General features: G+C 45.1%; 1 protein-coding gene across 38 annotated transcripts in view; it reads right to left on the bottom strand.

The window, feature by feature from the left end:
* ANKRD6 (ankyrin repeat domain 6) overlaps positions 1–25,482 on the bottom strand; it is a 199,159-nt gene that overhangs the window by 11,652 nt on the left and 162,025 nt on the right. For 7 of the 38 annotated variants that reach the window (XM_078369787.1, XM_078369785.1, XM_078369811.1 and 4 more), the window contains 7 exons: positions 18,688–18,786; positions 15,779–15,877; positions 9,846–9,944; positions 8,336–8,434; positions 5,219–5,317; positions 3,860–3,937; positions 64–168 (listed from right to left, as the gene is read on the bottom strand). In XM_078369787.1, the coding sequence (XP_078225913.1) occupies positions 64–168; positions 3,860–3,937; positions 5,219–5,317; positions 8,336–8,434; positions 9,846–9,944; positions 15,779–15,877; positions 18,688–18,786 (678 nt within the window). Of the gene's footprint in view, positions 1–63; positions 169–3,859; positions 3,938–5,218; positions 5,318–8,335; positions 8,435–9,845; positions 9,945–15,778; positions 15,878–18,687; positions 18,787–24,029; positions 24,367–25,482 lie in introns of all 38 variants that reach the window. The other 31 variants (XM_078369792.1, XM_078369793.1, XM_035296340.3 and 28 more) reach the window with 19 other exon arrangements.

The following is a 25,482-nucleotide window of genomic DNA, read 5'->3' as shown; positions in this document are numbered from 1 at the left end:
GAGATAGTTTCCCACCCTCTGTGCATGGGCGGATGTGGGGACGGCGGGAGGACTGCCCCCCACCTTGCTTTGGGCCACCTCATCTCTTGGCACAGACTGGGCTCTCCTCTCTTCCTTGAGCCTCTCTCTCTTTTTCCTCAGGCTTCGCCCGCGACTGAAGCGCAAGACCTGAAGGAGGCAAATGGCATTGTTACAACCACTGGTGTGCACGGTATCCACGTGAGAGAATTCTCCCTGGACCTGGGGCTCTGACCTAATGGAATTGTCAGCCTAGAAGGTGAGAGCAGGTGTTAACATCAAACAAGCACCTCCAGACTACCTAGCATCCTCCTAGAGCTTGTCCTGGGCACCACAGGGACTTGGAGATGGGTAGGGTATTATCCCTGACCTCAAGAAGCTTAAAGTCTATGATGATAATAACTACAGGCACTGATGCTGGGCCAGGACTGCCAACTCCATGCACAGAGGCTGTGCTCCAAGGAGTGCCATTCACATAAACTAGGATATGAAGGGTGTTCCCTGGAGGTGTGCGATGCAGCAGCCCCGTGCCAGGCAGTCTCACTCTCCATCTTGGTACACTGGACCTGAGCTAGCCTAGCAGATGTTCCCTTGGCCAAACTGTGTCCAAGTCACATCAATTTGATTCAAATATTATTATGGTGTATCTATGAGCCACAGTACCAACCACGAGACAGGAATCTCTTCCCCAAAAGGAAGCATTTACTCTGTGTCTTACAGTGCAGAGTGACAGAATGGACACAGAAAAACATATGTGGGGTCAGAACAATCTCAGTTTGAACCCAGTAGCCACTGGCTGTAGGGTCTTTGGGCAAGTGATTTGAGCTCTCTGTGCTGTCTTCTCAAATGTAAAAATGGGTCAGGCGCAGTGGCTCATGCCTATAATCCCAACACTATGGGAGAACAAAGTGGGAGGACTGCTTGAGGACAGGAGTTTAAGATCAGCCTGGCCAACATAGCAAGACCTTGTCTTTTTAAAAAAGAAAAAGAAATAAAAATGGGGAGTTGTTGGGATTAACCAAGAAAAAACAGGTGGCTGGCATGCAGTGACTGTCAGGGGCCTCCCTACCTGTCTTCAGGTGGCTTAATTGGCAGAGGGTGTTTCACAGAGTACAGATCTTTGAGCTGATGGAAACCTTCAAACTCTAGTCCATAATAGTTAAAAATGAAAAAGAGTCCTTAGATCAGAAAGTCTGAGAAACACTTCCCTGAGTCATTTCTAAAGCTAAATTCAGACTCATCAGGAAGTCAAGTATGGTGAAAGAAAGTGACTATACCCATCGCTCACCTGATTTATGGACTCTTTTTTTTCAGAGACAGTTTCACCATGTTGCCCAGGGTGGCCTTGAACTCCTGGGCTCGGGTAAGCCACCCGCCTCTGCCTTCCAAAGTGCTGGGATTATAGGCTTGAGCCACCACACCTGGCCTATGGACTGTTAATATAGCACCAGAATCAGCCTAAAATTTACTTTCAGAGCAGTTGTGAACCACACCAATCAAAATGACAAGTGACACTCAGAGGTCACCCAAACCCAAAATAATCGTCAGCAAAATTCCCTCCATTCACCATGTTACTAGTCAGTGAAAATAACTGCATGGCTTCCAGCCTTTCTCAGTAAACCAGACCATCTACCAATGGGACATCATTAATCTTTTCCAGTCCACAGAAGTGAGGGAATATTGACCTTGAAGCCTCCAATAGTAGTATTCTCTAGATGGGCATGGTGGCTCATGCCTGTAATCCCAGCACTTTGGGAGGCCGAGGTGGATGGATCACCTGAGGTCAGGAGTTCGAGATCAGCCTGGTCAACATGGTAAAATCCCATCTCCAGTAAAAATACAAAAATCAGCTGGGTGTGGTGGTACACACCTGTAATCCCAGCTACTTGCGAGACTGAGGCAGGAGAATTGCTTGAACCTGGGAGGTGGAGGTTGCAGTGAGCCAAGATTGTGCCACTGCACTCCAGCCTAGGTGACAGAGCGAGACTCCATCTTAAAATACATACATACATAAAAATTAAAAAATAAAAAGTAGTGTCCTCTTAGTACTGCTGTGGCCCATTTACCATCCATGTCTGACTATGGGCCTAAGGCAAGGGGATTTCTCTTTTCAGGCAAAGCAAACACTAATGCTATTTCTGTAACCACAGAACAAGAGAACAGTATGCATAACATTTTATGCATAAAGTTCCTTGTTTGTGTTGAGAATAAAGCTCAGCATATACAATTATGCATAAAATAAACTTTCACAGCATGTCATCCAACTTATTTGTTATTCGATGTAAGCATGGAGAAACTTGCTTAAGTCTTTTTTTTTTTTTTTTTTATGGAAACAAAGAACTGCACAGGGAAATGGTCCACCGTAAGGTCTTTTCCCTGTAAGTGAAGATCCTTGGGCTCTGGAAGACAAATGACAGGTGGATTAAAGATCCGTCAGTCTTTCTGTGCCTAGGCAACCCTCCAGCCCCATAAGATTTGATGATCTTTGTATGGCTGAGGGAGGGGTTGGATGTCCATTAAATTACCACATACTGAAACTGCCAGAAAAATGTGATAGGTTCTGACATTTACACAGCACTTCATACTTTTAGATCCATGAGAGACCAGCATTTTTCTATCAGGATTCATGGATATGATTCCACTTACAATAAAAGCTGCTACAGGTGGAAACCCCGCAGCTTTTCCTACCGACTTCCTTTTACTGGGAGTTCTGTGGCCTTCCAGAGACCACTGAGAAGAACCAGCTCCATGCACAAGAGGGTGATCAGTTTTGCAAAAGATACAAATCTTGACCATTTCCAGAAACTACTAGTTACATTAGGCATGTTTTAAAAATTTAAATGAAATAAAGGCCATCCCAAACCCTGGGCTGGTATCGAGTTATTTTGCAGCAGGGTGGTGTTCAAAGATCTTTCTTTGACTCCCTGAGACTTTATCTTCTTTTTGCAGAATAAGATGGAAAGCCAATCAGTGTTTGCTATAATGTAATACAGAATAGTGCCGAACTGGAAATAACCTAAATGTCCATCATTAAGGAAATGGCTTAATAAAATATTAATAGCAACAAAAAAGAATATTATGCCTCCATTGTAATAAATAATTGTGAAGACTGCAGAGCACTGTTTTTTAATAGGATAAATGGCAGAAACACAAAAGGGCATATACATTGTAAACACAATTATATAAGAATTATGTGTCTCATCCATTTTGTGGATGAAACAAAAACAGTTGTTTCAGGGGGCTAGAATTATGAATAATTTATAAATTATTAAATTTCTTTATTGTTACTTAACGCCAACCTCAACTAAAGTATCAGCCATCATTTAAAAAAAATGAAATGATGGTCAAAATACCATTACTCAGTAAAACAGGAAAGAAAACTAGACTGTACTTAACTGTCTCTGGCAGGCGACTATCTGCCCAGAATGGTCCCCTCCCTCCTGCCTTTCTCTGGGGAATGCCCCTTCTCTTCTTAAAGTCTCTGTCCTACTTCTTCAGGGATGGGCATTTGGCCTAAACTCTGCAATCATGGTCCTCTCCTGCAATGTCTTAAACTGGAACTTCTTCCTTGGCTGAGTAGCTGGGAAGGTATGACCCAAGCAGCTGGCTGTGACAATGATCCAGCCATAGGGAGAAGATGAGGTGGCCCAGGCCATGGAGAGCTGCACTGGAAGCCTTTGACTCCCATCATCCTGAGCACCCATGGATACTTACACCTCCACTGCCTGGTTACATTCCCTATTTAAGTTAGTTTGAAGTGGCTTCAGTAGACTACAACCAGGAGTCCCAAAACTTTGTAGCCCCACATAATCAGTACCATGGAAAGGGCAATAAAGCCTACCTGGGGAGCTTTAGTGAGGAGAAGAGCAACTTCCGGGTTATTGTGGTAGCGGGCAGTCTCCAGCGGAGTCTGGCCTGCCTGAGGAGAGGCAGAGGATGACAGGTAAGAAAGGGCCACTGCCCCCACCCCCATAGCCCAGCTGGCATAGCTCTGGCCAGGAGCAGGCAGTTCCACACCCAGCTACACCCAGCACCTTCATGGCAAAACACAGCCACCTATGTGATATGGCCCTGAGCATCAGCCTCAGACCCTCCAATGAGAGCGCTGAGTCACACCAGAGGACACCCTCAGTAAAATACACAGCCAGAGGGCAAGGGAAGACCAAGGGGGCAAGAAGTGCTTTAGGAGGCCAAGGTCTGGGCACCATCCACCAAGGAGTACTTCCCAGAAAAGAGGGGAGGGAAGGTAGCACTCAGATGGCATCCAGGGGGAATGTTTCAGTTGGGGAAACACCACAGAAGATCTGAGGTCCAGCCCAGTGATTTACCTCCCCTGGAAAACAGTGGGAAGACACCGGAGGGGCGGATCAGGGCCTGGCCAGAGTTTCAGGAAGTGGAATATGAAAAGCCTACAAGTTATGGCCATAATGTAAGTTCTCAGATGAAGCCAAAACCCAGGAGTTGATAGCAAAAGGAATATATTCAAGGCATCATGGAAGAGGTAACTGTGCCCCCAGTACTGGTTATAGAGCTATGAGAAGGCAGGAGGAAAAAGAGGGAAGCTAGATATAGGAGCCAAGGAGGCTTGAGAGCCTGTGCCAGCGTCAGCAGTCCCAGGCCACCCCCCTCAAAAACACCTCCACACAGCAGCTGTTGCACCCTCCAGGCCCTGCTGAGCCATTCAGAAAGGCAGAGACTGCAGGGTGGCCTCGAAGAAGAAAGTGCACCTGAGTTGGCACCTGCTCTAGGATCTGCAGGACACACAGTGGCAGGGGAGAAAAACAGTGAGATCAGGCAAAGCAGAAGAAAAACAAGTTGGCTTAGAATTTTGAGGCTGATTAATCTGAGGGCCAGGTGGCCATTTTTCTGAGCACCACATGCATTTACAGCCTGGAATTCACTTTGGGTAGCCTCCACTTGTCAGTTTACCCGGACATCCCTGAGTTCCTTTTCATGCCAGGCTGTGCTCACTGCAGCTAGGCGGCTAACAGCAGGCTTTTCAATTCCTGGGGGTGCTCAGAGCATGGGTTCCCTTCTAGTCCACCCCAATGGCCCCAGGGGCTGTGGTTCCAGCAGAGATCCCCCCTCTTCCAAATGTGCTGGGCCTGAGGGTCTGCAGGGGTTTAGTTGTAACAACACCCATCTCATTCTGGAAAGGGGTGGGAACCACTTCAGAAAGCAATGTTGCAACTCAACTTACATTGTTAACAATGGTTGTATCTGCTCCGGCTTCCAGTAAGATTTTGGCCACTTTCTTGTGATTTAGGGCAGCAGCAACGTGAAGTGCTGTGTCTCCAGCCTGGAATTGATTAGAAGGCCTGCTAAACCCCATCTTTTCATGGCCTATAGCCCCCAGCTTTTCATTACCTGGCCTAGGTGTGGCTCTTCAAAGTCAAACCGAGATTTGCCTGAGACCAAAATGGGGCCCTTTGTTAAAGCGTCATGAGTCTCTACACTTGGAACTGAGTGACCTCGGCACTAGTATCATCTTTCTTTCTGAGTAGGAATACCTAAAATCACAGAGCAGGATTAAACGCAGGGGCAGAGTAATACTGGCCTGGAGTTGCTGAGAATGGTAGGACCTGAAGCCTCACAAAGACAGGAGGACAGGCAGGAGGCCTGGGGTGGACAGGCTAGTCATTCCATTTTTGACTCTTTTACTCAAGCAGGTCAGAGGTCAGAAAAACTGCTTGGTGTCCCACTGCTGGATTGAGCAGGAGAAGCTGTGAAGACAGCTACTTCTGCAAGCACTGGAGAGGTGACAGGCTGGCCTACAGCTACGGAGGGTAGATCTGAAGGGGCCACTGGGACTCAATCCATCTGCAGGCTCAGGATATGCTTTATGCGGGTGGAAACACCAAGAACCAGTGTTCGCTTAAGACCAACTGTTTTCTACATCTTACAGATAAGCCTATAAATAAGTGCTCACATTATCTTTATTCAAAAAATATGCTTTCACAAAATCAACTCTGAAAAAAGGATAAAGACAACTGCAGCTCAGTGGGCCCATTCCAAATGCAAATGCTGTCATTTCTCAAACACGATAATATAAATAAACCAGACAAATATAGGAGAAGTGAAACAATTCATTCCCTCTCCTATCAGGTGATTAGGCAAAGCACCTGATACTTTTTTCTTGATTAGCATGAAAATTCAGTCATCTTTGTGAGGGGTGGAAAAATTGTATTTCTTTTTTTTTTCCTTTGGGACAGAGTCTCACTGTCACCCAGGCTGGAGTGCAGTGGCATGATCTTGGCTCACTACAACCTCTGCCTCCCAGGTTCAGGCGATTCTCCTGCCTCAGCCTACTAAGTAGCTGGGACTACAGACATGTGCCACCACACCTGGCTAATTTTTGTAATTTTTTTTAGTAGAAATGAGGTTTCACCATATTGTACAGGCTGGTCTTGAACTCCTGGCCTTGTGATCTGCCCGCCTCAGTCTCCCAAAGTGCTGGGATTCCAAGTGTAAGCCACCGCACCCGGCCATATTTCATTTCTGAGTCACTTAGCTGGGTATGTTGAAGGAAGCTCTGCGGCAGTGCTTTTTCCTTGGCTGAATACTAGAATAAGCTTTGGAACTTTAAAAAATGCTGATGCCTGGGTCCCACTCCCAGATATTCTAAATTCATTGGTCTGCCATGTGGGCTGGGCAAGGGGACTTTTTAAAGCTCTTAGGTGCCGTGACATGCTACCAAGGCTGAAAGGCATTGGTGGAGGTGTCACTTGATGACCTAGCACCTACTGGGGAGGCTTTGGAATGACTGACTTAGCTACTTGATTAGGTCAGTGGTTCTCAATCCTGGCTGTACACTCAGATAAAGAGCTTTTTAAAAACACTGTTGCCTGGACCTCACCCCCAGAGGTTCTGACTCTTTTAAACTGGGGTAGAATCCAGGAACAGTATTTTAAATTCCCCTGTTGATTCTCATATGCATCCAGGGTCAGAAATCACCATTATATGGTATGTTAATCTGCACCACAATCTAATGTTTTTTTAGTTCAGATTTATGCACTTCAACAAAGAAAAGCCAAACAATATACCACATAGGTATCAATAAATACCAAGACAATCTATTTTTTAAATCCAATGACTGCTGGAAATTGCGTACATTTCCAAGGAAGACTGTAATACTCACAGCTTTATTTCAAAACCCCATATCTATAGATTATGTACCCAATGTACAGAAATGAAAGACTCTATCAGCTCAATTGTAAGTAAGTAGCAGTACAAGGAACAGAACACAGGGAGTCATAAGACTTTTAAGTACTTGCTTGGTATTTTTCTTGTTTAAGAAAGAAAACAGAACTCAGGGAGTCATAAGAGTTTAAATGTTTGCTTGGTGTTTTTCTTTCTTCTTTAGAGAGACGGGGTCTCATTCTGTCACCCAGACTGGTGTGCAGTGGCAAGATCACAGCTCACCACAGCTTTGAACTCCTGGGCTCAAAACAATCCTCCCGCTTCAGCCTCCTAAGTAGCTGGGACTACAGGTATATGCCACTCTGCCTGGCTAATTTTTATTTTTTTAATTAATGTATTTATTATTATTATTTTTTTTTTTTTGAGACAGAGTCTCACCCCATAGCCCAGGCTGTAGTGCAGTGGTGTGATCTCGGCTCACTGCAACCTCTGCCTCCTGGGTTCAGGTGATTCTCCTGCCTCAGCCTCCTTAGTAGCTGGGATTACAGGTGCATGCCACCATGCCTGGCTAATTTTTGTATTTTTTGTAGAGACATGGTTTCACCATGTTGGCCAGGTTGGTCTCAAACTCCTGAGCTCAAAGTGATCCACCCACCTCAGCCTCCCAAAGCAATAGGATAACAGGCATGAGCCACCACGCCCAGCCACATTTAAAAAAAATTTTTTTGTAGAGACAATGTCTCCCTATGTTGCCCAGGCTGGTCTTGAACTCCTGGCCTCAAGTGAGCCTCCTGTCTCGGCTTCCCAAAGTGCTGGGAATGTGAGCCACCATGCCTGGGCTCCCTTGCTTCTTTACTAAATCACATTCTTCCTTGTGGGTTTTCCTTTTAAAATCATATTTAAAAAACAAAGCCTGCCCCAGGATCTCCAGAAAATGTTCAATATGCAAATGTGGTGATATGCACATGAATTAGAAGGGCACACTTTCTCCAGGAGGCCAGATAAGCCAGGGCCACTAGAATTCAGACACCCATGCAAAGCCCAGAGCTGGTGGAGTCCCAGATAGGTGAAATGGCAGCACTTCCCAGCAGCCTCTGCTCCCGTTTGCACTAACACACCTGTCCGGCAGCCTTGTGGGAAGGATGCTGGCAGCCATGAAGAGGAAACATGCACTGACCTGGTTCGTTTCATGGACAGAACAGAAAGCACTGAGGAGGAGCCTAATGATGGACAAGTGATTATAGCGCGCAGCAACGTGCAAACAGGTGTCTCCTGCCTGCGAACAGAAATCAAACTCTAAGCACAATCTGAACAGTTACAAAAAAAAATAGAGAAAAGTATAAAGAAAATGTTATTTAAAAGCTGGCAGACTATCATATACTCTTTAGGAAACCATAAGCAATTCTTTTAACATAGATGCCAAGGCTCGCCGTCCTTTGCTGCTGTGACTGCTGTGGGCAGCCTTGCTCCTTTTCTGCCTGTGCAGAACAACCAGTGGTCACAGAATCACTGCTTTCATGTTTATGAAACTAGACATCTGCTCCCCATGAGACCTTCGCAAGAGCTGAGGCAGGCTCTGCTTACCCAGTGCTTGAAGAGGATCCAGTAATGCTGGGTTCCCCACAACCCAAAAGGTCTGTAATACACTGACTTAAGACCAACCTCATTGCTTTGGAAATAAGCCCTTCCCAGCACAGATCCCTCATGGATGAAAGGACAGGGCAGCAGGGGGGTTGTCAAATCTTAAGATCACATGTGCCCCCTGAAATTCAAGGAGTATCTCACTTTGGCCCTTAATATCCTATATGAAGCTATGTAGCGGGGGAGCTGATAAGGAAGCAATCACTGGGAGCAAAAAAAGGTATGAAGGAAAACGCAGGGCAGGATCCTCAGTAAGCACAGCAGGTAGAATCCTGCGCCCAGAAAGACAATAAAGAACTGGAGACAAAAAGCTGCCTGCAGTGTTTTCTTCCCATTTCCATTCTAGCTCTGTCTGGAGAATGTTGGCCACATGGCATTCTTTCCTCCCCTGCATTAAGATGGAACCAAACTCAAAGCTGAGGTTCAGGGCTTAGATGAATTAGATGAGGTCTACCCCAAACAGGGAGACCTCAACTGAGGCCACTTTAGGAAAAAACCTCAGATTTTTTTTTTTTTTTTTTTTTTTGCCAATGTGGCTAAGGCAGGGGATTTATAAAGGAAATACAGCTTCTTTATGGAGGAAGAAGTGATACCCACATGACCTGTCTGGTTAGCTTATCCCAAGGGTGCCTCAGTAATCAATAGGACCGTAGGGTATCAGAGGACCTCTCCCCGTAAATGTTACCATCTCATGTATGCTGATAATAGTACAACACTCTGAGTGGGTAGAGACTTTCTTAAAACATTAACTGGTTTCCTAGTCTTTCATTGGCCAGACATGTGCTGTAAGAAATGATAAACTAAAGTTGAGGAACGAAGGGAAAAGGATGGGAGAAAAGCAGTATTTCCAAATCTATTGATTCCTCTTCTCATGTGCATAAATGACCCCTTAGAAAATTGGCAAAAAAAAGAACACTTTAGAGATAGTCCCTAAACACTTTTTACATTTTAATTTCGAGACATTAAGGTTCAAGTATGCTCATGAAGTTATTTTCCAAAGTGACACAGGAAAGAGAGAGCATGAGAAGCCAGTTTCATTCACCCACGTTATTTTTGAGGTCAGCGCGGGACCCGGCCAACAGGAGGACGCGTGTGCTCTGGGAGTGGCTGTTCTGGCAGGCCAGGTGCAGAGCCGTGTTCCCCGCCTTGGAGAGAGGCAGAGAGAGGGAGGACACATTAGCAACATGCTTCCGCACAGACCTGCATGCCTTGCAGAGGGGCAGTACTTACTCCTGGGAAAAGGCAATGCTCACATTCTCTGCCTTCTCAAAGGAAGGGTTGATTTCGGTGGGGATGCTTCAGAGGCAAGAACATTTAATTTGGAGTCCAGACAGGCAGAAGAGTCCTATTTGTCATAAAACCTTGGTTCCAAGTCCTGGCTCTACCAGTAACTAGTTAAAAGCCAGTCTCTTCAAATGCTCAAATTACTTACCTGGGAAATGAAGCATGACCCCCACATCCTGAGGCTGTGGGGATAGATTCCATGTCTAGAAAGGCATTTTGTTAACCATACAATGCTGGACACATGCACAGCACTCAATTCCTGTAGATAACGTCCTGCCTCACATAAGCACTAGCTGTGGTTACAATCCTTGCCAATGGTGGGCTTATAAAGGTAAAACTAGCCACTTCTTGGATGTGCACGTGAACACAACTGAGATTTAACTTGTAAGCTTTTTTCAAGTCACCCATTTTTGTATTTTTCTTGAAACATCAAAATTTTAACTATGGACACCAGGCCCCGCCTTTTAGGCAGTACAGTCACATGTGTCACTTAGGACACAGATTGAGACACTCTTGCTTTTGGGTCCCTCTTGTTTTTGAGATCCTCAACACACCATGTCACAATGGGTCAGAATAATGTCCATAGCAGTAGTGCAGGAAAAAGTTACAGGACATGAACAGAACTTTTGAGTCTATGGGAGTAGGGCACATGAGGCCACTGATAACCCCCAGAAAAGTAACAAGAAAACAAGGCTGTGTGATAGGTGACGCTTTGTCATCCAAGAGCCTGCCAGCACTCAGGAGGTTAACACAGAAGCTCTGCACTGGTTCTGCTGAGCTTAAGTGCTGGGTCAGGCTTGCAGGTGCGTCAGCTCAGAGCTGTTATACTGCCTGGCTGATTGCTTCTCCCTCACCTAGTTCACTCCCCTCTGGATCTCACAGTACTGGCTGCTGACATTCCAGTATGTTAGATTTCTGATCTTTTAAATATAGAAATGAGTTAAAAAAAATAGAGGAATACTGGATGCAGCCAGTTTACTCATCCCCCTTCTCTTCGCCTTAGCCCAGGTGGACCTTTTGTCTCACTTTACCTCCAAGCACAGGGAGGATTATGGGCCTGAGGTTCTAGCAGGCTCACTGGTTCACAACCCTTGGATGCACATTGGAATCACCTGGGGAAGCTTTCCACCCATCCCTGTGCACAGCCACAACTGTTCTAGGGACTCTGATTTACTTGGCCTTGGGGGTGGGTGTCCAGCATCCCCATTTTAGCAATGAAAGTCCCACATTCTGGGAAACCCCTTAGCCCAGGGCAAACTGGAACAGTCCATCACCCCAGGCCTGGTCTTCAGGGTTTTTTTTTTTTTTAATTTTGTTTTTTCTTTTTGTTTACAATTCCCCAGGAAGGGTCTAATGTGCAGCCAGGTGGAGAACCACTGCTAGCTTAGTTTCAGCAACAAAGGGTCTGCCCAGGTTTTAAACACCCTACTCTCAAGTTGTCTCCAAGTTATGGGCTTCATGGTAACCATTAAATACACGCTGAATAAACGAGTGAAGTGAAAGAAATCTCACGCCTCTAGAAATAGATCATATCAAAGCTTATTTTGCCACATCAATGATGTGGAAAAGCATTTACATCAGGAAAATTAAAAACCATAGGTTTCGATAAACAAATTGTGGCAGATCCACGCAATGGAATACTACTCAGCAATAAAGAGGCGTGATCCATTCCTACATGTAACAACACGGAGGAATCCCAAAAACATTATGCTGAGTGAAAGAAGCCACACACAGAAGGTCGCATACTATATGAGTCCATTTATATGACATTTGTGAAAAAGCAAAACAGATCCGTGGTTGGCGGGAGCTGGGAGAGAATGACTGCGGGCTGCCACCAGAGGGCGCAAAGGAACTTTCTGGAGCAATGGAAGCATTCTATATCTTATCGTGGTGGTGACACAACAGTATACATTTGTCAAAACACACAGAACAGCATGACTTCATACCTGTATCTCAAAACCTGACATTAGAAAATGTGACCTAGGGTAGATATATGTGTGGCAGCCGTTTTTCCCCACCCTGAGTAGTGGGTACTGATTTCCCAAACAGAAGCTGCTATATTTGCTGAATAAGGATCTTTCCAGAGGCTATGGCTGGTGCAGAATGTCCCTCTCTCTGGGATGCATGAGTTTCCTGACCTGTCCTTCTGAAGCCATTTTATTTACACAGAAAGAATTTGTGGCCCTCCACGATATTTTTAGGGTCCTCCATGGGATAGAAGGCAGTATGGTGGGACAGACTGACCTGCACTAGTTCACAGTTCTAATTATGTCATCAAGAAATCGTGTATCTTAGTCAAGGACTCTACTGGCTCCCAGCTTAGGCATACTTATCTATTAATTGAGACCACTTGCTTCTCAGAGTTGGCATTTTAATAATGTGATTACAGGCTGGGTGTGGTGGCTCACACCTGCAATTCCAGCACTTTGGGAGGCCGAGGTGAGCAGATCACCTGAGGTTGGGAGTTCAAAAACAGCCTGGCCAACATGGTGAAACCTGGTCTCTACTAAAAATACAAAAAGTAGCTGGGCATGATGGCAGGTGCCTGTAATCCCAGCTACTTGAGAGGGTAAGGCAGGAGAATTGCTTGAATCTGAGAGGCAAAGGTTGCAGTGAGCCGAGATCGAACCATTGCACTCTAGCCTGGGTGACAAGAGTGAAACTCCATCTCAAAAAAAAAAAAGTGATTATACACCAACTCCTGTTCCAGACCCCGGGCACTTTGAAGAAATGGGGCAGCCACCCGCCTGCTGAGCAGTGAGCCAGGCACTACCAGCAGTATTACCATGCATAGCTCGCTGCTCTCCCTCAAGCTTTTGACCCATGAGGGATTTTGACCCATGAAAAACATGAACTAGGAAATGACAGCACAAAGCTGCATGTGGTGCCAAGGGACAGCTGTGGAAGCAGCCCCATGGGCCTTTGGAGGGAGAGGGCCTGGGGCCTCCAAAGGCCCAGAACTCCAGGTTGGAGTTCTACAAGCAGGAATGAGGAGCAGGCCAGTGAGGGCACAGGAGGCCCTCTCAGGGAAAGGAGCCAAAAGGAGCTCCAGAGGTGGGCTGGGAGAGCCTTATAGACAGTGTCAGGCAGGAGCTTTACAGGAAGGTTGCTGAGCAGAGGAAGAGCAGGATGAAAGAAGGTACTAGACTTGAGCCCGCCAATCTACTTGAGGCTTCTGAAATAATCCAGGGAATGCTTACAAATGAGCATGGAAAGAGGAACAGGTGTGAGACTTGAGGATGTCCTAAGATGTGATGAGGGACTGGAGAGGGGAGACAGATTAAAATGAGGGAGGCATGGCTTGCTTAACTATGCTCTCTAATAAACCAATGAAAAGGCAGTGAGAGCCAGAAGATTTACCAAAGGGCAAAGCCACTGAGGTGGGTTCTCTTGCTCCCACATAGATTACGTTCACAAAGGCATTTCAGGCTGTCATTTCTATTTCCTGCTGCATGCAAGGTCCAGAGAAGTCACTTCACTGATGGGATATATTTCTATAGGTTGATTCGCCTGACATTACTATTGAAGATCTTGTAGATGTGTGTGTAGGTGTCATAAGCTAGAGATGCTATGGTTTCAGATTTGACTTGGCCATGAAATTGTACTTACTGTGTGTGTGTGTACTAGAGAGGCTACTTACTGCTGCCCATGGTCCCCAGGCTATTGCCATCCAAAATCCCATTCTAGCCTATCTGATTCCTTATCCCACCACTATTAGCTGAAGCTACCACCCTGTGATGTGCTAGTGCATTGTGGGAAATTCAGGCCCGTTTAAACCCCTGCTATAGACCCAATCTGGCCATCCAGGGACAGAAAAGATGGCAAGCCCTTTTATGACCCTTCTTACCTCAACTGCAAATATCTCCAGAGTACTGATAATGCTTTTTCATTTTTAAAATAAATCTCTTGGCTGGGTGTGATGGCTTACGCTTATAACCCCAGCACTTTAGGAGACCGAGATGGGAAGATCATGAAGTCAGGAGTTCCAGATCAGCCTGGACAACATGGTGAAACCCCATCTCTACTAAAAATACAAAAATTAGCCAGGTGTGGTGGCACATGCCTGTAATTCCAGCTACTCTGGAGGCTGAGGCAGGAGAATTGCTTGAACTTATGAAGTGGAGGTTGCAGTGAGCAGAGATCATGCCATTGCACTTCAGCCTGGGTGACAGAGCGAGACTCTGTCTCAAAAAAAAAAGTCTCCCAATTATAAAAGAAATAATGGGTTCATTTTGGATAATTTGGGAAACGTGAGAGAATAAAAATCAATCTTAGCCTCAATTCCCAGAGATAACCACTCTTAATATTCTGATGATATCCTTCTGTGCTTAAATTTTTAAATATACAAATTTATATTAAGCACTGGGACATGTACTATATATGATCTTATATCTCTGTCATGTTCATGTTATTTAACAGTGGAAAGCATTATCTTCAAAACTATGATTTTAATATTATATTCCACTGTATGAATGAACCATAATTCTAAGTCTCTCTCTCCATATTTAAAAAATATCATAACTACTGCTGTCATGAATGTCTTTGTGGGTAAAATTTTACTGGTTTTATTACTTATTTTTTTTCTTTTCCATATTTCATTTTAATAGCAGGTTTCATTACTTTTTTAGGATGGAGTCCCAGAAGGTAGGTACTGAGTAAAAAGGAGTTCTTTTTTTTTGAGATGGAGTCTCACTCTGTCACCCAGGCTGGAAGTATGATCTCAGCTCACTGCAACCTCTGCCTACTGAGTTCAAGCAATTCTAGTGTTTCAGCTTCCCAAGTAGCTTGGATCACAGGGATGCACCACCACACTCAGTTAATTTTTTTGTATTTTTAGTAGAAACAAGGTTTCACCATGTTGGCCAGGCTGATCTCCAACACCTGGTCTCAAGTGATTCACCTACTTCAGCCTAAGCCACCACACCTGGCAAAAAAAGGACCTCCCCCTTCCTTCCCCTGAGACAGTCTTGGTCTGTGCCCAGGCTGGAGTGCAGTGGTGCAATCTTGGCATACTGTGACCTCAGCCTCCCATGTAGCTGGGACTACAGATAGGCACAAGCCACCATTCCTGGGTAATTTTGGTATTTTTACTAGAGATGGCATTTCACTATGTTGACCAGGCTGATCTTAAATTCTTGACCTCAGGTGATCTGCCTGCCTAGGCCTCCCAAAGTGCTGGGATTACAGGTATGAACCACCATGCCTGTCAAAAATGAACCAGTTTTAACACTCCTGATTTATTTTGCCAAATTGTCTCCCAAAGGTGGCTGTTCGTATCACACTCTCCCAGCAGCATCTGGGTATGCTCACTTTACCAATTTTGGGTACTAGCATTTTAAAGTTACAAATTTATATTAAGTTCTTTTGCTGATATTTTTTAATGCCAACTCCATTGCTAAATTTTTGAATACAAAGAAACTATGAGACAATAATTGCATGTAGATTCCCAGCAGCAGTCAGGGACCTCTCACATGAGCGGGATTTTGGTGCTGTTAGTGGGCCTGCTCCTGACCTGGGACATCAGTCAGCTTCTAGCGTTTTCTGAAAATGAAACTTCTGGGTCCAATGGACCTTCAGGTTCCTCGTGCCCCTCTAGGCTCCCACTTATCTTGCTGGAAGAAGGTTCCCACAAGGGGAGAAACCCACAGCCATCGTCACCTGTGAATGAGGCATTCTAGCACCTGCCAGGCCTCACCTTGTTCCTGGCAAGCACGTTGGCTCCTGCTTTAACGAGCAGCTTGGCTGACTGGCTGAAACCATGCCAGGATGCTTCATGCAAGGCTGTATTCCCATCCTAAGGAAGACACACAGGTGGGAAAGGCATATTACCCAAGACTAATTCTTCTCATCATGATCAATACATCACAGTGGTTTTTTACAAAACACCAGAAGGCCTTTCTCAATTGGACTTTCTCATCTGAGCCACAGACTACAGAAGATGATTTGAGTGGTTTCTCCATTCTCCCAGAAATGATACATAATAAGAAACACTCTAGATGCACAGAAGATAAATGAATCCATGACGAACCATGGATGACTGTTCATGAGGCATGAGGGGTTAGTCTCTCTAAGAACCACAGTTGAGAAAGGCTCCAGGCACCATCCACAGCTCTTGTTTAACAGAAAGCAGCATCAGGATGGCATGCCGTCTGTCCTTCCCACCTCCACCACGCTTACAGTCTGCTCTGCTTCTGGCATCAGAGAGAACCCTGCAAAGGTCAGGCAAAGGAAGAGCCCAGCTTTTTAAGATTCAGGGGCCTGACAGATTCCTCCACCACTGTTCACCAAAACTTAGTCTCACCCACCACCTTAATCCAAAAGCCTCAGGGCCCCCAACAAATAATAAGCAAGGACTGAGGAAACAGTGATTTGGAAATAAAACTAACAAGTATCCTCAATGTGTGGCTTTTATTTTTTGAAAGAGAGTCTTGCTCTCTGTCACCTAGAGTGGAGTGCAGTGGTGCAATCTCAGCCCACTTCAACTTCTGCCTCCGGAGTTCAAATGATTCTCCTGCCTCAGCCTCCCAAGTAGCTCAGATTACAGGCATGCACCACTACGCCTGGCTAATTTTTGTATTTTTAGTAGAAACAGGGTTTCACCATGTTGCCTAGGCTGGTCTCAAACTCCTGATCTCAAGTGATCCACCCACCTTGGCTTCCCATAGTACTGGGATTACAGGTGTGAGCCACTGCACCCAGCCTAATGTATGGCTTTTTCTTTTCTCAAATGTTACATGTAATGTGTGGCTTTTAAATAAAAATCATTTAATGAGCATAGCTCATATTTGCTTAGTTTACTATTTTAAACAAAGAAATATCATTAAGTGTAATGACTTGAGTGGGGTGGGGGTAGGAAGGCAAGGGTTACAGGAAGGGCGGAGCCTGGAGAGGGAAGCTGGGGCCAGTGCAGGTGCATTCTCCAATTACATCCAGGTTCTGGCTTAGGCTTTAACTCAACCACATCCATGCCCCTGGAAACAACTAAAAATAAAGTCCTGGCCAGGTGCGGTGGCTCATGCCTGTAATCCCAGCACTTTCAAAAGCCAAGGCAGGTGGATCACCTGAGGTTGGGAGTTCAAGACCATCCAGACTAACATGGAGAAACCCTGTCTGTACTAAAAATACAAAATTAGCTGGGCTCATGCCTGTAATCCCAGCTACTTGGGAGACTGAGGCAGGAGAATCGCTTGAACCTGGGAGTCCGAGGTTGCAGTGAGCCAAGATCATGCCATTCCACTCCAGCCTGGGCAAGAAGAGCGAAACTCCATCCCTAAACAAATAAATAAAAAATAAAGGCCTAACGCAGTTGACATCCACAAAGGGAAGTTAGGGTCTCAAAGGCCAGAGGATGGGGTGGTTTGCTAGGAACTGTATTGGCTTGGACAGTGGGACTGACTGCAGGAAGAGGATGCCAAAGGAAAGGGGGATACAAGAGGCAGGGGGCACAGGGTGTGGGGCTTCTGGGTGCTGGCAAGGAGCTGCTTCTTGAGCTGGGTGCTCACACAGGTGTGTTCAACTAGTGAAATGCATCAAGCTGCACACTTGTCCACTTCTCTGTATGTATATTATATTTTAATGAAGTTATTTTTAAAAAGTAAAGCAGAGTTCTTCCCAGCATAGCCTCTTTTTTTTAAAAAAAAAGGAAGCAGAGGCTGAATTACACTTAATTGTGAAGTTTTGTGTTTTAAGACTGTTTAAAAATTTAAGAAGATCAGGTTAATATGTAAGAAGTCTCTCACTCTGTCGTCCAGGCTGGAATGCAGTGATGCAATCATGGCTCACTGAAGCGTCAACCTCCCGAGCTCAACAATCCTCCCATCTCAGCCTCCTGAGTAGCTGGGACTACCGGTGTGTACCACCATGCCTTGCTAATATATTTTTTTTAATTTTCAAATTTTTTGTGGAGGCAGTGGTTTGCTTTGTTGACTAAGCTGATCTTGAAGTCCTGGCCTGAAGCAATCCTCCCACCTTAGCCTCCCAGAGTGCTGGGATTATAGGCATGAGCCACTGTGCTTGGCCTAATGGACCTTACTTTTTTCCTGCAGTATAGTTTGAAGAAATTAACTTGCTCACTTATCTAAGAAAGTAAACAGAAAGTCTGGGGGCACATCCCTTGTCCCCACCCCCACCCCCACCCAGGCCTACATAGGTCCTTATTTCTAGATTTTTTTCTTTACCATTTAAGATTTATGTGGTTGTCACTGGTGCCATGGAATAAGAAAAAACATTTAAAAAAAATACAATTGGCAGCTGGGCGCAGTGGCTCATGCCTGTAATCCCAGCACTTTGGGAGGCGGAGGTAGAAGGAGCGCTCAAGCCCAGAGTTCCAGGTGCAGTGAGCTATGATCATGCCACTACACTCCAGCCTGGGCAACATAGTGAGACCTTCTCTCAAAAAAGAAAAGAAAAAAAAAAAAAAAAACAATTGTCTGGGATACCAGATAGTGTTTCAAAGGAATTTTGGGCTGATTTCATCATGTTAAATCATAAGTAGAAAGACGGGAATGATAATATGGCAAGGACTCAAGTTTCCAGAGCGGGCTCCTCTCTCGAGCCACTGGCTTCCCTCGCCTTGGGGAGTAAGTAAGCTCAGTGTCCACTCACCTTGTCCTGTCTGTCCAGGGCACACCCCTCACGGATAAGTGCGGAGATGATCTCCGTGTTCCCCACCACCGTGGCCCGGTGCAAGGCAGTCTGGTCCCCCTGAAAAGTGACACGAAGGCAGGAACAGCAGTCAGCTCCCCTGTACCCCCTTGCACTACTCACTTGACACCTGGACACAAGGACCCCTCCTGTCCCCACATAGAGCAGAGTGGTTATTTGCAGAAGGGCTTGGTTATCACAGGCAAGGCAGGCTTTGTGGTCTTGTTAGTAGACAATGCATGCTGGCAGAGCAATTTTGTTCACAAACTAAGAGAGAGACATTAAACCAACAGCAAGAATAGCCCTTGGCCATAGAGCTGACCTCAGAATGAGGGTCAGGTTCTCACCTTCCATCCAGGGCACATGATTGTCACAGATGTGAAGAGTGGGTGTGGGGGCAGGTGTGTGCTATGCAATTAAAGCAGCATATCTTTATCCAGTAAAGCTGGAATCTCTACTGCCTGCCAAGTTCCCAGCTTGCAGGGGAACCACTGTCCAGCTCTGTCAGTTAGCAGTACTCATGATTTGATGCCAGGCATGTCATTTGTTCATTGACTTGTACTAGTCAAGAACAATGCAAGGATTTGCCCTATTTCATCTGAGGACTCCAGGGACTGCAGCTATCATTGCATATTTCAAAGAAGCCTCTTCAGAGATTTCATGACAACATCCTCACTGATTTATTTATGCTGCATTCTGAACCCTTTTCTCTGTGATTGGATTCCTGGGATTGCCAGCCGTTTTTCTCCTTTAGGCGCCAAAGGGAACTTGACTCTTTTCCTAATTGCAGTTAAATGAAGGATGAAACACTCCCAGAGGTAAGCAGGTCAAGACTGTAACAGAAGAGTTCTGAAGTCTCTAAGTACCCTTTATCTCTGCCAGGTCCTCAGGAAGCTAAGTTGAGGCAAATCAAGCTGAGCCTGTGTTCCAGGCTTCAAAGGGAGGAGAGGTGGGCAGTGTGGAAATGCTCTAGTGGAAAAAGTAATGAGCATGAGACAAGGGGTCAGGAGGCCAGCGTTGTGCACAGCTTGCTAGAAGCCTGTCACCCTGCTGGACCTCAGGTGTGTCACCTATAAAAGGAGGGGGTGGATGATCCCCAGGGTCCCTGCATTGCCTTCTTGGATTTTGTGATTTGGTTGGTCCAAGTCTTGTAAAGTTTCCTGGCAGAGCACCAGAGGGGCAAAGGAAACACTCTGGGGTGTCCCTGGTCCTTGGCCCAGGAGAGGGCAGAGGCCATCGAAAGATAAAGCAGATTTTTTAAAAGAAGGATGCACTGATTCTACTTACTAAACTCCCCTGATCTATAACAAACAACAATGCACATTCAAAGCGTGTAATCTGAAACATAGTTCTAAAGATGGATGGTGATGGTTGCACAACACTGTGAGTGTACTTAATGCCACCGAACCGTATAGGTAAATATGTTCAGATGCTAAATTTAATGCTATGTATGTTTTATTACAATAAAAAAACAATCCTAGTTAAAACTCAAAATTGCTTTCTTAAAATTAAGAGTCCCTTTAAAACTCCATGAGGGGATTTTTTCTCGTTTTTCTTTTTATAATTTTTAATATTTTCCAACTTTTTATGTTTGACACAGATAACTTTTAGCATCTGGAAAAACTGCTACTTATTGGAAGTCTGAGCAGAAACAATACTCCAGTAATGGGACCGTCCCTGTCACAGACTCTTTTCTCACTGTTCATTCATGGAAAGTAAAGAATTTCTGCAGTGAGAAGGTCAGGACACTGAGGACGGTCACTGTCCTCAACAGTGCCACCACTGACCCTCCCTTCAGCATCCTCAACTATTATTCCCGTTATTAATTAGGCTCAGGCGGTTTTCTTCCCAGACCTCTTATTCAAAGATAACCCTTGCTGTGGTTAAAAGAAGAATGTGGCTGCTAGGTCAGTGGCTGCAGGAGGTGGACTGTGCCATTGCACTGTCTACCTCAGACCTCTTAGAAAGTAGTTCTAGACAAGGAAACTAGTAATCATATGAGATACCACCCAGGTCTCAACTTTTTGTTTTTGTTTTGAGACAGTCTTGCTCTGTCACCCAGGCTGGTGTGCACCATCTTGGCTGACTGAAACCTCCACCCCCCAAGTTCAAGTGATTCTTTTGCCTCAGCCTCCAGAGTAGCTGGGATTACAGGCACCTGCCACCACGCCTGGCTAATTTTTTTTTTTTTTTGGATTTTTAGTAGAGACGGAGTTCCACCACGTTGGCCAGGCTGGTCTTGAACTCCTGACCTCAAGTGATCCACCTGCCTCAGCCTCCCTAAGTGCTGGGATTATAGGCGTGAGCCACCCTGCCCAGACCCAAGTCTCAACTTTTTAAAATTTCCACAAGATTTCCAAGACTTCCCATTTCTCTAGCAGAATGCTGATGGAGTTTCCCAAAATAGGCCTCTGGTGCAATTGATGATTACTGATCTGCTAACAAACAGTGCCCTTCTTAGCGAGAACCATGTAATTACAGCTCATGCTTTCAGGGTAGTACTGACTTGGTTAGATTTCCACTTGTTAGAGGCTTTTTAATATAACCACAAACTGCCTACACTCTAGTGCTCTCTGGACCAACAAAAACAACCTTTTTCTGGGATAAAACCTATCACTCTGTATTGTTCATAATGTGTGAGCAACAAGCCCTGAGCATACGGGGTGAGTTAGCCACTCTTGCTGTACAAATTATTTCACGAAGGGCCTTCACTGGATGATAGGGTGCAGTCTAACATAAGCCTTGGTTTAGGTCAAATGTTTTTTATCTGTTTCACAAGCTGCCCTCTAAATTATGAGTTGAGGCATCTTTGGAGCCAGAATGGCACATTATTTATTACTTGCTTTCATCATCAATCTACTGTATTTGCTTCCTTTGAGACAACTTCCCTTTGTGAAACTCTAGCTCAATGCAAGCAGCTAAATCTAACTTTCAGTTCAGACCTAAGGTGGAAATTTCCAGACTAGCAAGATTCAGGAGATCTAATGACTTGTGTGAGGTTGCAGCAAGAACACAAATTGTCCTAAGCTGCTGGCACTGGTGTCTCCTGCACACTCCTTCCTCTGGGGGACCTTGTGGCTGTCCTATCTGTCTCCAGGCCACAGCACCCCCTCCAGCCGTCCTCTTAGACAGAGACCTCACTGAGACCTGGGTCAGATAAACAATGCTGTCACACCAGGCTCAGCCTCTCCCTATAGAAAGTGGCTGTCCTTGGCTGGACTGCTAGCTGTGCTTACACTAGCTGGAATGGTTCTGGAGGACTGAGCAATACGCTTTCTTTGGCTTTGAAAAACCCACCCTTCTCAAGTCACCAAGATGAGAATTAAAGGCTCTGAGGGACACAAAACATAAACAAGGGCTGCCTCAGGTTATCATCTCAGATCTATTCTTCCTTAGAATACAAGACAAACAATTTAGCACCCCTCCGTTGAAGCAGGGTCAGTTACCTACAAATGGACTCTTTTCCTCTTTTTTTTTTTTTTTTTGAGACGGAGTTTCGCTCTTGTTACCCAGGCTGGAGTGCAATGGCGCGATCTCGGCTCACAGCAACCTCCACCTCCTGGGTTCAGGCAATTCTCCTGCCTCAGCCTCCTGAGTAGCTGGGATTACAGGCACACGCCAACATACGCAGCTAACTTTTTGTATTTTTAGTAGAGACGGGGTTTCACCATGTTGACCAGGATGGTCTTGATCTCTTGACCTCGTGATCCACCCGCCTTGGCCTCCCAAAGTGCTGGGATTACAGGCTTGAGCCACCGCGCCCGGCCTCTTTCCTCGTATAAGATTAAAATTTACTGTGGAAATATTTCCTCCTTGAAATGACTGACACAGAGAAGAACAAGATGTACCCTCAATAAATACAAGTGACTACTTTGACATGATTCTTTTTTTTTTGAGACAGATTCTCACTCTGTCACCAGGCTGGAGTACAGTGGCAAGATCTTGGCTCACTGCAATCTCCACCTCCCGGGTTCAAGGGATTCTCCTGTCTCAGCCTCCCGAGTAGCTAGGACTACTGGCTCACGCCACCATGCCCAGCTAATTTTCGTATTTTTAGTAGAGACAAGGTTTCACCAAGTTCATCAGGATGGTGTCGATCTCTTGACCTTGTGATCCACCCGCCTCATCCTCCCAAAGTGCTGGGATTACAGGTGTGAGCCACCATGCCCAGCCTGACATGATTCTTACTTGTATGTGATCTAAGTCAATCATGAAATTCTGAAATGCTAGGAAAAGGCAGAGAACTCTCAACAGCATTTCCTCAATTATCTACTCAATGAACATGCATTCATTCATTTTGAGACAGGGTCTCACTCTGTCACTTATGCTAGAGTGCAGTGGCATGATCTCAGCTCACTGCAACCTCTACCTCCCAGGCTCAATCAATCTTTCCACTTCAGCCTCCTGAGTAGCTGGGACCACAGGCATTTGCCACCATGCCTAGCTAATTTAAAAAATTTTTTTTGTAGAGATGGAGTTTCACCATATTGCCCAGGCTGGTCTCCAACTCCTGGGTTCAAGGGATCCTTCCTCTGTAGCCACCCAAAGCGCTGGGATTACAGGCATGAACTACCACACCTGGCCCGAATATTTATTGACTAACTACTATGTGCCAGTCTAATTCCCTCATTTTATTGATTTTTATCTCATTTTATTGATGTCTAATTCTCTCATTTTATTGGTAAGCCTAGAACTCAGGGTAGCACACTTGGACCAGAAATCAAATTGTCAAGGCTCTTTGCACTCACTCCAAGCTGCCTTCAACTCGTGAAGTCACTAACCTTAAGACGGGCCTCAAAAAGATCAGATGCGTCTGTGGGGTTGGGGCTGCCTCTTTCATAAAGTACAGCCACTGTAGCTGCCCAAGAAGTATTTGTTGAATGATTAACTACAAGAAGCAGAAGGAAAAATGCCGTGGCTGGAAACTTGAAGAGCCTGCCACCTTGCAGTTTGGCACTATGATTTGGAACATGTTGACCCATTTGCAAAGTACATGAACTACCAGCTCTCAGTTCTTCTGAGACAGTGTTTCCAAGACAGTGTTTCTCACTTTTAGATTTTAAGAAGCTTTGGTATCTATAAGGTCTAAATCTTTGTTTTGAAATACTGTTGTTTTTCTTTCCTACATGGTGAAAAAGAGTGAGCATAGTGTTGGCAGATTCCAAGGCCACACTAATGGAAGAAATTCCAGTCATGCAAGGGTGCAGCGTGCCCCTCTTCAGGAGGAATCACACCCATGTGGCACAGGCAGACATACTGTAAGGCAGCTCAAGACAGGATAGTGTTCAAAGCAAGTTGCTGACCTCTTTTTCTCTCTCTGATCTTCTAGGGTCCTTCCTAACCTTCCCTCTGTGGTTTTTCTTATTTTTGTCTTCTTTCATGGCTTTCATTGTGGCCACAGCATCCTGGACTATTTCTGAGGTGGGGGCTATGTGACTGCTCATTGACCAATCAGAGATGGCATTAGCACTCCAATGAGAGTTGACAGGATTGGCGGGAAGCAAGGGAGAATTTGCTCCTGGAGTTGCATAATCTAAAGAACTGGTTTCCACAGGTTGAAATTCATAATAATCCCACTCCAAGCCACTGGAGGTCATTCTTCAACTAATTCTCAGTCCTTACCATGTCATAAATCAGTATCTGCAGAATATGAATTTAGGATTAAATTCTTCATAACATTAACATTCTCTGTTTCTACCCACCATCCAAGACAGGTAACTTCTGAAATTGATTTTTTCTAATAACTGATCTTCTAGATTCTTTAAAGGACACAATCAAGAGTTTTCTTCCTTGATTTCTTGCATGTATTTCAAGGCTCATCATCAACAGCATGTCAAATACACAGAGAACAGGAATGGATCATATGCTGGCAAATGTGTTTTTTCAGAACTAGTGAAGGTCAATTCTACCTTCTCCACTCCCAACTGCTTCTTGTTGTTGTGTTTTTTGTATTTTTTTTTTTAATCTGGGAAAAGTAATATATGCATTGTCTGTCTAGGACAAGGAAAAGATGCAAGAAAATAACTTCAATAAATAAAAGGGGGTCTTTCTGTCTAAAAGTAGAGCTGGCTTTTCTTCTGCTGACACATCTCACTTTGGCTACCTAAATAATTATTGCCTGTTTCATGTCCTACCTTGCCTGGCATAAACAGCAGCAGTTCTAGCAAATTACCAAGGCTTTTGCTGCATGAGAACACAGTGATTCTTAGAGCCCAGGATGTGAGGCAGGGGTATCAAGTTGGAATGGGTTAGCACACCCAGCATTTTAGCATTGCCACTATGGCAAGCAAAGCCTTTAATTATACGAAGAGAAGACCAGCTGCATCCCAACATGTTTGCACCAGTAACTCAATGTCCCACCTTTTCTGTGGTCAAAATCTTTTCTCTCTCCTTGTATTTTTGCTCCTGTCATCTAAGGATATGATATAGTTGAGAATGTTATGATGGCCACAGTGCAGGAAAATAAAGTATTATGACCCAAGGTAGAAATCAACAGCTTAAAGCTAAATCAGCATTTTTTCAAAGTAACATCCTTGATGACCCAGCAGCTTCCAGATATAACCAGAGATTTATGAAAGACACTAGATGGCCTTCTGCCCATGCATAAAACAGTCATATTTAGTTATTTCTTTTTTTTTTTTTTTTTTTTTGAGATGGAGTTTCGCTCTTGTTACCCAGGCTGGAGTGCAATGGCGCGATCTCGGCTCACCGCAACCTCCGCCCCCTGGGTTCAGGCAATTCTCCTGCCTCAGCCTC

The sequence above is a fragment of the Callithrix jacchus genome, chromosome 4 (genome assembly GCF_049354715.1).
Source record: "Callithrix jacchus isolate 240 chromosome 4, calJac240_pri, whole genome shotgun sequence".
Lineage (NCBI taxonomy): Eukaryota > Metazoa > Chordata > Mammalia > Primates > Cebidae > Callithrix > Callithrix jacchus.
Note: the sequence above shows the minus strand (reverse complement) of the source record. Positions and strands in the feature narration are given on the sequence as shown.